At 36.9% G+C, this 13,646-nt stretch overlaps 1 protein-coding gene across 2 annotated transcripts in view; it reads right to left on the bottom strand.

The window, feature by feature from the left end:
- Positions 1-1,265: 1,265 nt before the first annotated feature.
- slc6a8 (solute carrier family 6 member 8) overlaps positions 1,266-13,646 on the bottom strand; it is a 39,072-nt gene continuing 26,691 nt past the window's right edge. Inside the window, exons 8-14 of one of the 2 annotated variants that reach the window (XM_039665569.2) lie at positions 9,589-9,701; positions 9,229-9,366; positions 7,669-7,771; positions 7,406-7,506; positions 7,101-7,271; positions 5,866-5,979; positions 1,266-5,695 (exon numbers count right to left, since the gene is read on the bottom strand). In XM_039665569.2, coding sequence (XP_039521503.1) covers positions 5,687-5,695; positions 5,866-5,979; positions 7,101-7,271; positions 7,406-7,506; positions 7,669-7,771; positions 9,229-9,366; positions 9,589-9,701 — 749 coding nt within the window. In that variant the 3' untranslated portion in view covers positions 1,266-5,686. Of the gene's footprint in view, positions 5,980-7,100; positions 7,272-7,405; positions 7,507-7,668; positions 7,772-9,228; positions 9,367-9,588; positions 9,702-13,646 lie in introns of both variants that reach the window. The other variant, XM_039665564.2, reaches the window with a different exon arrangement.

Genomic DNA, 13,646 nt, shown 5'->3' with positions numbered 1-13,646 from the left:
CGCCAGGAAACATGATGTGATCATCTTGTGGACAGTAAAACTGATACTCATTTATATACAAACTGCGCTAATGCTGATTAAATCCAATGGGAATTACTATGGATCTGTAACTCTAATATGAAAGAATAGTCCGAAAAATCTAATTTTATGAAAGGAAATTTTTTCCTCGTTTTGTTTTTCCGGTGAGAATCATATTTGATAAATCGGGCTTTTATGTCAGTTGCCCAAACTGAGCAAAAATATGTTTCTGATATTTAGCCGATAGATCGGTCAATGAGATCTTAGTATAACAGAATACTTGCATTAAAAATAAATAACCAGTTGTGACTCTATATCTTTCAAAAAGTATATTTAAAGGAGCTGTGTGTAAGATGGTGGCGATAATAACTGGTACTGCAATCACATTCAAATTAGGGCGTATCCCCCCTTTCCCCTTGACTCAAGGTTGCCAGATATGCTGCAGGATCCAGCAGGAAGGTAGGCTGCTACAAGAAGATTCCAATGGCAAGTGACTAGTCCTACACAGTGAGTTTTTTCTGTTAATTATTTATTTCGGACTTTGTCACGAAGTATTTCGGCGAGTTTTTTGGGGTTTCGCAACGTTAACTTTTTTTTTTATACGATTCCGACACGTTTGTATCTGCAGCTGTGGTAACTAGAGAACAGCTGGCAACCCGAATGCCAACACTACTGAGTCCGTGATTGGTAGATCGGCGGAGGGTGACGCATCAGATCAAAACACAAAATGACAACATCAACACCAGTCGAGGGCTGCAACTGCACTTTTTAATTGACAATATCCTGACCGGACTACTGTTTTCAGTGATACAAGTATTTAAAATTAACATGATAATGAAATTTATGATTAATTGAAATAAATTTCTTGCATACAGCTCCTTTAAATGCTTGATTTTATGATCAAAGCTCTGTAGTATATATATTTTTTATGGGTGCCAAAATGATGCAATGATGTTCATCAAAAGCCTGATCATATTTGATGCATTTTGAGATGAAAATCATGTCTGGATAATGAAGTTCAGTCCAATTTGTGTTCATGTTGAAATATTACTAAAAATATAAATGATGTTATGTGCTTTTGACGTTCTTTAACATTGGGATACTGAAATATACCATCTTACGTAATCACCCGATCAGTGTTTCAATTGCGGAAAAACTTTGAAAGGCTTGTAAACGTCACCTGAAAAATGTATATGTATACACACGCAGAACAACCCACATCTGTAAATGAGACAAGAACAAGAAAGCACATTTTCCATGGAGTTAGTTTATTGCCTTTTGTTGCTTTGATTTGGGCAGGTGGATCGGCACAAGATCACAGTGTGGAGCATGAAGCCCTTCTTACACGAGAGGGATCCTGTTTGATAGATAGGACACTAACATACACAGTACAGTTACCTTAGCTTTACTATTGTTAGATTTAAAAACAGACTACCATGGTTACATCACAGTGTGTTACAAAGCACAAGAATGAAAGACTCAATGAGCGTATTACCAGATCGACTGTGAAGTTTCAAGACAGTATCATCGCCCAAAGCTTTGGACTCTCTCATTAGAAACATATTGCATCTGTGACCGTCTTTGGAATCAGAGGCTAATTGAGTTATTAAATGAATGTTCATTCATCTGTGCTATTCACCATTTCCTTTAAGGACTGCATGTGTGATTTTCTCGACAAACGACATCGTTCGGCAAACCTTCAGTGCAAAGATACTGTCGAGAACATTTGGCAGAGCACACAAAATGACAAAAGAATTTCTTGCTTTGTTAACATGTATTTTTCTAGATAAACATTTATACTTAATCACTATTTAATAACTGATCTACTGACCAACCCAAGCTCTTATTTGGATGGAAAGAAAGACAATTTTTCTGATGGTAAAAGTTGACTTTGATTCTTTTCGGACTAAAATCGGACTAAACGGTTAAAGAGTAAGGCCTTTGGTAAACCAGTAGCTCCTAATGCGTCTAACCCGGTCCTCAGAGATCTGAGGGGCACTTAGATCATTTCATTCTCAAAAGGCATTTTCAACTTTCAACTATGGGAATCAATAGATTGGGCAGGGCGAAATATTTGATGACCCATTTGAAGGGTAAATAAACTGATGCTCGAATTTTCCACCAAACCATAGAACGCAGATGTTTAAAGTGGGAGAAGAAATAAGCAGAAATGGCTTCTCAAATTGAAACGGTTTGCTCAGCGAAAACCAAATGGAGCTGGGTGGTCTGCAGAAAATACTGGAGTTTTACACACACACACAATCTAAAACATTGAACAACTGCAGCACTTGATATTTCAAATAAAATCAGATTCATGTGCTATCTGTTTCATATGTCTCCCTGCAACTGCATTTCAGAAAGAATTCCCACTCCCTGTTATCATCTTTATCAAAAGTACATACGGCATTAAACGGTAAAATATAACACACAGATATCATTTATATTTATATGCATATAAGCAAAATAATAGCCTTCACAAAATAAATCTCTGATTTATTTTACAGCATGTAAATCACAAGAAAAAAAAAACAAAACGCTTTCTAACACGATTAAAAAGTGCTAGCAGATTATTTTACAACAATGTGCAAATGTATTCTGAAGCCTTACATTATGTAGTCTAATTTGTACATTCTGAACACATCTATAACGCCACAATGATTTAGTGTTTGAGTCGATTCTCCCACAGGGCAGAATTCCCACAGGTCGGAATGAGGCCGGTTTGTCTTGGTATAATCTTGGCTATTTGTCCATGGGTTCTCAACTTAAGACAAATAAAGGCAAAGTTTGGCAACTACGTGTCTATTGTTCAGCAGAACGACAGAGACCAAGCGTTCTGCACCGGACATTGGCAAAAAAAAAAAAAAAAATGAAAAAAAAAAACGTGGTTGTTCTCGGTGGAAATGTTATTTTAAATTGTCGTTTTCAATTATCTGGCAACTTGCATTCAAACTAGGGCTGTGCAATTAATCTAATTTATGATAAAATCGCGATGTGAGCATGTGCAATTTCTAGGGCGGCCTCCAAATAGTCGACTAGAAGAGGCTTAAGCCTAGTTCACACTACATGATTTTAAGCCCGATTTGCAAATGGTTGAGCTCGTCGACAGGTCAGGGTGTTATCGCGCGCAAATCGTGGGGGATTAGCGACGCTCGCCAATCTGTTCGCCAACAACGCATCAAAGACGCTCGCAGACGACTCGCAGACCCAGAAAAATATCTAGCATGCTAGATATCCTCACGTGTTGTCATGAGCTACAACCAATCAGAGCAAGGCAAATCTGCGTAAATCCTATTTTTTCTTTCTTTGCATTTTTTCTCAGAGCAAATCACCATGCAAACAATTTGCAGCGCTAGTTTCCGTCTGACGTCCATATTCGCGTGTTGAGTTCTTCGTCTTGTTCGCTGGGAATTGGTCATTTCCAGTTCTTTTATCGCACGATTTTTCGCGACAAAACGTGGTTTGTTGTAGACAAGATCTAGAATTTTTTTATGATATAATTGTCTAATACTCGTTTTATTGAGTTTTGTATATGATGTTCATCGTGTTTTCTTTCGTCTCTCCAGATAACCCACATTGACGGAGAGTGTTTTGTACCTATTTTGTTGATTATCCATATGTATCTATGTTAAACCTGATTACCTTTGGTTAATTGATTGTTTTTAACCTAAGTAGATTGATTGATTGTTCTCTGATTTAAGGTGGGGTGTTATTTATAATCTTTCGCCATTCTCATTGTGTGTGTTACTTGGCCCCGAAGAAGACCATTTGTGGGTCGAAACATGTTGGCTTGTAACTTTTTATAATGAAATAAGCCAGTTTCAATAAAGGCTTTTTAACCTTCGCCTTCTCCTCATTATCCATTTGTTGAGTGCCTGGGACCTGCATGTTGTTTCATAAGATCTAGAATCGTTGGGTGACAGAGTTGTTGTCAACTTGTGTAGTGCGTTACCTCCCTGTTGCGGATCAATCATGTTGTGTCGTGTGGTGTGAACAGCTCAGCAACTTGAACACTCTGGATTTCACAGAGAGCAAGTCATGTAGTGTGAACCGCACAGTCCAGCCCGACGTTTTAAAATCATGTAGTGTGAACTATGCTTTAGTTGACCAAAATTTTAGCAGTCGGTAATATGCAGACAAAAAACTCCACAGGAAGTGTTGGTCATGTAGTCTGCGCAGGACAGATGGTTAACAAAGGGTTTATGTAGAATGTCGGGCAGGAAATCTAAACAATCTCCTATCACCCATCAACTTCAAATATGGCTTATTATCATTGGAAACATAGCAACTTTACATAACTAAAATGTGCCGGGTAATTTGCAAGACCTGTCAAACTATCATTGCGGCAAAACAGAGTAGGGGCCATTCAAACAGAACTGTTTTTTTTTTTACAAATTGAACTTCTTTTAACTTGAGCGCAGTCATACTGCAAAAGACAGGAACGCAATGGTTAAAGACGTCCGTCAAGCGGGTTTACATAGAAAAACAACAGCTTATCCCAAAACCAGTAGAACAAAAATCCATAATACAGTACATGCTATTGCGAACCGCGCAACATTCGGAAAAAGTTCAAAAAGGCATAAAAAACAACCAACGCTGTCATGCACCATTTATGCAAATGTATGGCGCTCGCAAAGTGTGTAAGAAACTATTGTCTCAAAATCGTAAAAAAAAGAGTTTTGTTTTGTCTATATTGTACAGCCCTAGTTCAAACTGTGAAATTTTAAATTGTTAGTTAAAGCTACAGGAATCTTTACGATAATGTGAAACTTTACATTAAGATTTTAAAATCATAAAATAAAGATATCATAGAACATACTAATACTGGCACTCAAAATGTAGGACTGAAAATATTCGTCATGAAACATTGTTTGCAACCAATTTGAAATCAGTAATGTGATTTTATTGGTTGCGTTATAAAAAAAGGGTGTTTCATGTTGACTAACAATTCAATCCTAAACAGAATGCAACATTTGGTTCACAAGCACCTTAGGGAAGTGCCACGTCTTCATTTGAAAGCCAGCCTGTGTCTAATAAAAACTCTCTAGATCACATCAAGCTCGCGATACATTTCAACTCAACTATGAAGATGTTGTTTTTTTATGGCAACCGAAACCATCTCCTGACAAACTTGAAGAGAGATGGAAAGTCACGCTCCGTTTGGCACATACAGTAAACGCTGTAATGTCATGCACCAGGTATTGAGGTCACCTGTCTCAGATGAAGACACATTGAGAAAGCGAGAGAAATTTGCAAAGACATTTAATTTGATGGCTAGATCTGCATCTATTTTTGCTGATCCGTTAAACTCAGCATCGTTTATTGAAGCATATATTTTAGTTTATGAATTTGGGAAATTTATCACCATTGTTCTGGATGTCATTATGGGCCAATTTAAGTCAAGGTTGCATTTGTAAAAAAAAAAAATGCTCAGATTTGATACTCGTGTGTCAATGCAAAGAGACCCTTGTCATGTTCAGGAAAGTTGCCTGTGGGAATTCTGCCACTCAGTCAAATGAAGTTATAGGCAACACTATACTGTCCCCTCCCTCCAAAGACACGCTGATTTCGTTCTGCAAGTCTTGAACATTGCACATCTTTTTCTTTTTTTATCATGTATAGACTGCAGTTTGAACGGGTGGAAGAGGAAGAACATCTGGTAATGTGCATGCTAGAGGATCTGAAACATATGTAACCATCAATATCCATCAGCTGTTTTAAGACTGTAAGATGATTCAGAATTCCATAAAATGTCAAATAAATACTGAGGATTTCTTCAACCAGCTTGCCTTAGGAGGGTTGTCGTAAGATTTCCCTTTTGATCTACATAACACTCTCAAAAATGATCACCTTGTTCTCCTCCGTTCCAGGAGACAGAGAGGTCAGGCTTTTAATGTCAGTGTCAGGGGCCATGTATTCGAGGTGATGGGCTCCCCACACTGGTTTGGTCAGACTTTCCCAACGCTGCATGAAAAACAAAGGAGACAACCACAAATAAGCTTAGCTGTGACAATTACAATGAATGACCATCAAACTAAGCTTCTGATTTTTAAGTTTAGAGTGTCAGCAGGTGTTTCCTCAATATCCTACATTATTTTCTAAGGGGTGCCACTGCGAATATGGTAATGCATGCAAATTTTGGGTAATTTATTTATAAATCAGGCCCTGACAGACGTTTAACAAAAGCAAAAGTCATTTGTATTGTTTGTACAGTCATTGTTTTTTCCAACCTTTTTCGCAATTGAAATAAAGCATAAAAATTTTAGATGATGCTAAAGAACATACCAAAATTTTAAACGAAAACTTGAAATATAAAGAAATTAAAAGTGAAAAAAGTTAATTTCAATGCTTTGTCACTATTTATTTAATCTCACAATTGTAAGAAAAAAAGTCAAGCTTAAATAGATGTTTTCTGTCAAGCTGCTTTGAAACGATGTGTATTGTGAAAAGCGCAATACAAATAAATCTGTATTGAATTGTTCTATTGAATTACTGCAGATTTAAATTGACTGTGTGTTGTGCAGTTTGAAAAATAGGAATATGATTGTTTTTAGTCCAAGCGAGACGAGCAGAGAGAACTATTGGATAGATATCCCTCTGGCCAGTGGGCCATTCATGCAATTTGCTAAATCCCAAAATAATCTTTCACGATAAAACACAAGTCTAATCACAACTACATGACATCCCTATTGTTTTCCATTTTTTCTCCAGCATCCTGTGTTAGTTTTCCCACAACATACATCCCACAACCCTGCGTGTTTGGAAGCAAACACTGAAGCATTGTGGTCTATCTGCATAGGAATGACAACCACTAGCCTAGTTACTATAAATACAGACGTTGTTTCTCATGAGTAATTCTGATGCTTTTCAGTGAGGTAACTGACCCATAGTCCAACTCCAATGACACCCAACGGCTGTATTACACTGCAGATTTTGGACTGTTTGCATTAACTGCTGTTGCTTTATGCGTTTTTGGGGTTGACAGTGTTAGTTTGGATCACTTAAGTAACTCTTATTATATTATAGCTAGTGCATGGGTATCAAAGCAGCGGTTTGAATAGTGAAATGGTTGCAACGGGACACACCTCTCTGAATGTTCCCTTGGATCCAGCGAGTTTGTACACGAGGCTAACGGGGATACAGAGCATGGAGGAGAGAGCCAAACACCATCCGATCACCTCTCCCCACCACGGGTACACGTACACATTATTGTAGGTCAGAGGTTTGTAGTTCAGCAGGTGAAATAGGAAGATAGCCTGAGGACATACAGAACAATGGCACCCATCTGATTAAATCATTCAGGCATTAACATGTAATTTTCTATCATTGTAATGGCTGACTCAACCTTTTTTAAGAGCATGAACAGGTGGGAGTATTTTCCAGCACTCACCATGCAAACACATGGAGTTATAAAGGACCAGCACCACTTTATCCACGGGAATGGCCGGTAACCGATCATACGAGCAATATCGTCCATGAACCTGTCAGCACCTGCACACAGAGGCATGAAGTCAGCACTCTTTTGGGCGTATGTGGGATTAGAATAGTGTTTGTGTCAGCACAGGGTCCTACATGCTATTTGCATCTCCTAATGCCTGCAGTACTCAAGATAAACTGATGAGACATGAGAACGTTGCATGAAGGGATTCTTACCATAAACCCACGCGACAACCACGCATTCCCAGAATGCTTGCCACAGTAGGGTCATTCCACTGGCTGAGTAGTAGTCAAAAAGCTGGAAGACGTACATCCCTCCCTGGAAACGCAAATATATGAAGAAATCATACACTTCATATTAAAATGGACCCTATTTGACTAAATGTCTAACTAGATACCGTGATACTTTTTTTAGGATTCTTTGATAAATTAAAATTACAGCATTTATTGGAATATAAATATTTTGCAACAATGTAAATGTCATTAATTTCATGTATAATCTCAGTATTAAAGTTAAATCTCATTTACGATATATATATATATATATATACACACACATATATACATTTTTTTCAATCTTTGCAATTCGTCATCAAAATTTGGGACATAATCAAAACCTGATTTTTCTAGAATTTTCCAGAAATAAATATTAAATAAATTTCAAAACAGAAAACTTTTATAAAATTCTATTTTATGTAACAAATAATATTCCATAACTGGTTATGGGTAAATGGGGTGCAGGTGATAAATGTTGATTTGTAGTTTCTGATTATATTATCGTTTGTATTATATAACTATGATCATGGTTACATTTCCTGTAAAATATTTTCCCAAATTCAAAAAGTAATATTAACCAATAATATCACAGTTCACTTTTCACAATCCAATCAAATCCCTAGTTCCACCCTATAATATTCCCCATTCAATATTTTTTTTTTTACCCTAAAAAGCCAACATTATCAATGGCCAAATTAATCTGCAGCAGTCAGGTGGTACAGCGGTCACGTGGTACAATTAAAAGCTCTCAGAAAAATCCTAGCTTACAAGTTGTGAGGATGTGAACGCTTTTTACAATTTGGAATCTCATAATCATGGTAATTACGACTTGGCGTGAAAGCATCTTAAATCATAAAATGTAAGTGTAACAAAACACGATGTTGTTTCATTATTTTCAGTGAGATTCTTTGAAGTTACTTTTCACTTTTGACTGAATGTGAGCTTTATGAGTCATATCACTCCCACATACAGTAACAATTTTTCATGGAAGTTCAGCCTCTGGATGATAGCATGACGACATAATATCCAGTGAAAGGGCTTGGGATAAACCATTATATTCTTATCTGACTAATGGGGGGGTATAACACTAGCCTGGTCGAACACATTTCATATGTACAGAGAGTATGGCCACTCTCCATTGAAGGTGGGTACTCTGTTGAAGTTTAAAACTATTGGATCTGCCATAACCAATCGCTAACGTTTGGTTGTGGCGTATGTCTACAACTCAAACTAGCGCACTTCAACATCATCGTTCTCAGCCCATAAAAAAAAAAAATTATATATATATATATTAAAAATACTAAATTGGGTTTTCAAAATTTTAGAAAAGCCAAGAATATACAGCAAACCAAGATGTAGTACTGAAGGAAAATGAAAATTGAGTGGAAGTACGTAAGAGGGCGGAGCCAGGCTAGTATAACACCTCTGACAGTGTCAGGTGTGAGAATATCAGCATTTTCACAAACACTTATAAAGGGGTGTTTCATTAAGGGGACTAACCTGTGTAACCATGGAGAGATCTATAATGAAGCATAATAAACAGCAGATCGCCACAGCGATTTCGCGCTGAAAGCGCATGTAATACTTTCCAGGGAAAAGATCAAGAATGCCAGTAACGAAACCCTCCACACCAACAAACTGTGGAAAAAACAAAACAAAATATCAGTCAGATGTGCTATAAATGGATTTGCTTTCAAATATTTTCAGTTGTGTAGTGATAAACAGTATGAATCACAAACACACAAGGGCGATTCTATACTAACTGGAAAAAAAATTACCTCCATCAATTAGAAAATTCAATTTCTTATTTTTATTTATTACACCACACACCATCTTTTAGCTGTTTCCATGTGAACTGACCTGACTGTCCAGTCCCAGCAGTAGCAGCATGATGAAGAACAGTGCAGCCCACACCGGAGCCACGGGCATCATTGAAATGGCTTTAGGGTACGCTATGAACGCCAAACCAGGGCCTGCGGGGAGAAGAGAAACATGAGAGACGCGTCACCACGGGCTACAGGTCGCCCGCAACTCGGACACACATACACATACAGCACCAACGGAACAGAGAGAGACAGAACTGAATAAAAGAGAAAGAGAGAGTATGAGAGATAGAAGCACCTGGATGAGGTGAAACGAAGTGATAGCTTGTGGAAAAAAAGGGGACGGAGGGATTTAGTTTGTTCCTATTTTGTATTTTTTTTAATTTTTTTTTTGCTGCTCAAGGCAGGTTTCAATTAACCATTTAGTTCTTATTAATGTCTAGCATTTGTGCATTTCAGTCTAATGCTTTTCTTTGGAGATGAACCGTAATGTAGTGTAGGCAGTGTCTCATTAGAGGCCTGTAAGTGCATGTTAACATTGAGGGCGTCTAAATCTATCATCTGCTACAATACTGGTAAGTATCACAGCACACTGTTAGTTCACGGTCAGACAAATATAAAAAGCTGGTTAAATACAAATTTGAGTCTTGAGTTTGTCATCTGAAACATCTGTGTGTCCTAAAATATAAAGGGACACAAAAATGAATAAATATTAAATGTAAACTAAACTGAGCTGGCAATCAAATGACATTTATTTCTGAATTTTGGTCTAAAATTAGCCATTTAACCATTTTAACTATGGTTAACTATTTTAATCATAACAGAAGCTAAACTAAATACTTAAAGGGGTCATATAGTATGCTTTTTATCATTTATTTAATTCCCCCGACACTGCTTGTAAAAATACTTGCAAAATATCTGTAGTTTAGTTCACGATGATGATATAAGGGTTGTGTTTTTGCTGGTTTTGCATGTAAGACTTCTATGTATGTGCCCTCTTTGCATGTAAAACAATGGATTTAAGCTGCTCCATCCATCAAAAACAGCCTCTTTGCAAAGCCTGAATTACATAGTGACAGATTTATAAAACATTTTGACTGTTCAGAAATGAAAAGTGATCAGTCGCTGTTGAGATTGAGGTTTTTTATGCTATACAAAACAAGAACAGCACATGGTTTAACATATTTTCTGTATATTTTACTCTACTTAGCTCTTCAGGTGTTTAGGAATGACAGTATATATATATATCATACTTTGACATTATTACGTTATTATGACTGGATGCGCCATGTTATAAGCATCACTGATGTGTCAGTTGTGTTGAGTTCAGAAAGACAGTTTCCATAGATAATCAAACTGCTTTGTCAAAAGATCATGTAAAATTAAATTTCTCACTATATGACCCCTTTAAGAAACTGTAGAGGTGGGAAATTCATGCATTGCTGGCGATATATTGCCAATGACACACTGTTTTTACATGACTTTACAATAAATATGCCTGTCATGATCATGAATTCTGTCGGACAATTAAAGGAGCTATATGTAAGAATTTTAATGTATTAATCGCTTTTTGTATCGGCATTTGCTAAATCTTGTAACGAAACTTAAAAAATGAGACCTTTCCCGACCTCCTAGGTTGTCTATGGAAGCCTGTAGACTGATTTTTATGTAAAGGACTTGGGGCGGTTTTGCAGGGAACATCCAAAGGATGTGACGTTTATGTGAGCTCCCGAGAGCCTCTCTTCCGTTCATCAATGCTTATACAATGTTCAGGATAATACCTAAACCAGTGTTCCCCAACCCTGTTCCTGGCGGCACACCAACACTGCGTGTATTCTTTGTCTCCCTTATCAAACACACCTGATTAGGGCTGAACGATTTTGGAAAATAATCTAATTGCGATTTTTTTAACCAATATTGTGATTGCGATTTAATATGCGATTTAAAAAAAAAAGTTATTTACCTTCTGTATTAGTCGACAAAGACAAGCAATAAATCATTGTACAGTAGGGATGGGAATCTTTAGATAGCTCATGATCTGATCTACTTTTTTTCTCTTAAAATATGCATTTAATTACATGTGTAAAAACACATACTTTAAAAAAACATTTAATTAAACCAATTACATGTTAAGAATTTTAAATAGGCTATATAAAATAATATAGCTTCAAAATATAAAAGCTAGTAAATAAAGAGAAACAAAAAAAACAAAACATTACAAGCAATAAAGAAAGAGTGGTCTCAGTATTTAAAAGTAGTCTGTCTGAATGTTTTTCATTCAAGAGCTGGAGTGATTTCCCCTCAGTTTAAATACGATATGCTGCATTCACACTAATGCATATATCTCTTTTCAAATTGTAAATGTGGTTTGTCCTGTTGATTTAAGATATAACTGACCGTGTTTACATTAATTTCACGTCATAAAAGCATTTTGACATGCAAGTACATTACCAATGAGTCACTCACGGCCGCATGCACGAGCGCTCTTCACAAAGCACGCGTTAGTATTTTAAAATGAAAGCAGCCTTCTCAGTGATTTTCATGGTTTTAATATATAAGCCGACTGCATTCCAAAAGACATAAATAATGCCTCTGTGAAGCATTTGTAAAGAAAATTCCCGCGGGAGAGAACGCGCACTGCAAGTGTAACGTTATAACATCAAGCAAAGCGGCAAAACCTGTTCAATGAAGCCCGCGAATGTCCTTGTAATTCGGTTCTGTCCCAAACTTTATGAAATAACGTTAGCTACTATGTTTTGTAAGGTTCGAGCGGTGTCGTAAGCAGATTCAGAACCCGGTTCGTTTCTAAAGCACGCGCAGCGTCATCACGCATCTCTGTTTAAAAACTATAAGCTCATACTCGATTCTGAAATTCTCTGAATCGATCCAGGATTGTTGAGGAGAGAATAAATAACACAATATCACATACATTAAAAATAAACTGTTCTTTTCTGAACGCCTGGCCGCGTAGCGTGGCAAGTTGATGCTTTATTTTGCAGACTGCTTTTCTCTCGCGTGTCACGTGACCAGTGTAATCGCAGCTCTTCATTCATATGTTCATCATATCGCGATTTTATCGCAAATGCAATTAATCGTTCAGCCCTACACCTGATTCAACCCATCAGCTCATAATCGGGTGGGTTAATGAACTGATGGGTTGAATCGGGTGTGTTTGATTAGGGAGACAAAGAAAACGCGCAGTGTTGGTGTGCCGCCAGGAACAGGGGTGGGAAACACTGACCTAAACAACCATTCTGTACTGTAATTTCAATGTGTCATACAAAGAAAGGGATTCATGTAAACTAGAGTCCAAGATAGCCAGATTACTGGGCTCGACAATAAGGACTTCCCGGTGTGGAATTGTAACTTGCCCGATCGCCAGAGCTGAGTTGTCGAGAAAGTTTATCAGTTGAACATATTTTTAAGTCGGGTCAATTTAAACATTCACGTGATTTTTAACCATTCAGATTCAAGTGAAAGAAGCTGTGAAAGAGAACTTTGGCACACTGTTGAGCCAAGTGTATGCGCACACAGAAAACAGCTCTCTTTTGCGTCTACATGCACTTGAACGGAAAAATACACACAACAAAGTGTCAAAAGGTCCATCTTGGGAGTATGCACCTAAACACTATCGGTTATGTCTTACTTGAACATAAACAGATGAGAAAATGCATGTGTAACAGTATACTGGATCCATGCATTTGGTCTTAAAGTGACAGCAGCCTAATAATAAAGTCTGTGTCGTCTGTGTCTTTTTAAATAAAATCAGACAAAAGACAGAGAAAATCACTCACTGCTCTTGACTGAATAACTTTTGTAGCTTTAACAAGGATTAATATATTAATCCTTGTTAAATTATGCAATTTTTAATCCCTATTTAATTTATAATTTCTATATTTAATTATTATATTTTATTCATACAATCTATAGTAAAGTGAAGACTATGCATGTTGTGTTATGTTTGATTATTCAGTTTCTACACCTGAATACTGTTAGACTTACCTTTTATTTGTATTAATAGTTTATTTATAACTATTTTTTGAGCTGTTGCTTGTAACTTGTTTATTTGTTCTTAGAAATTTTTTAACTTTATAT

Source organism: Pimephales promelas, chromosome 14, assembly GCF_988280905.1.
Source record: "Pimephales promelas chromosome 14, fPimPro1.hap1.1, whole genome shotgun sequence".
In the NCBI taxonomy this organism is placed as follows: Eukaryota; Metazoa; Chordata; class Actinopteri; order Cypriniformes; family Leuciscidae; genus Pimephales; species Pimephales promelas.
The sequence above is the reverse complement of the archived record's forward strand: the minus strand, read 5'-3'. Positions and strand labels throughout refer to the sequence as shown.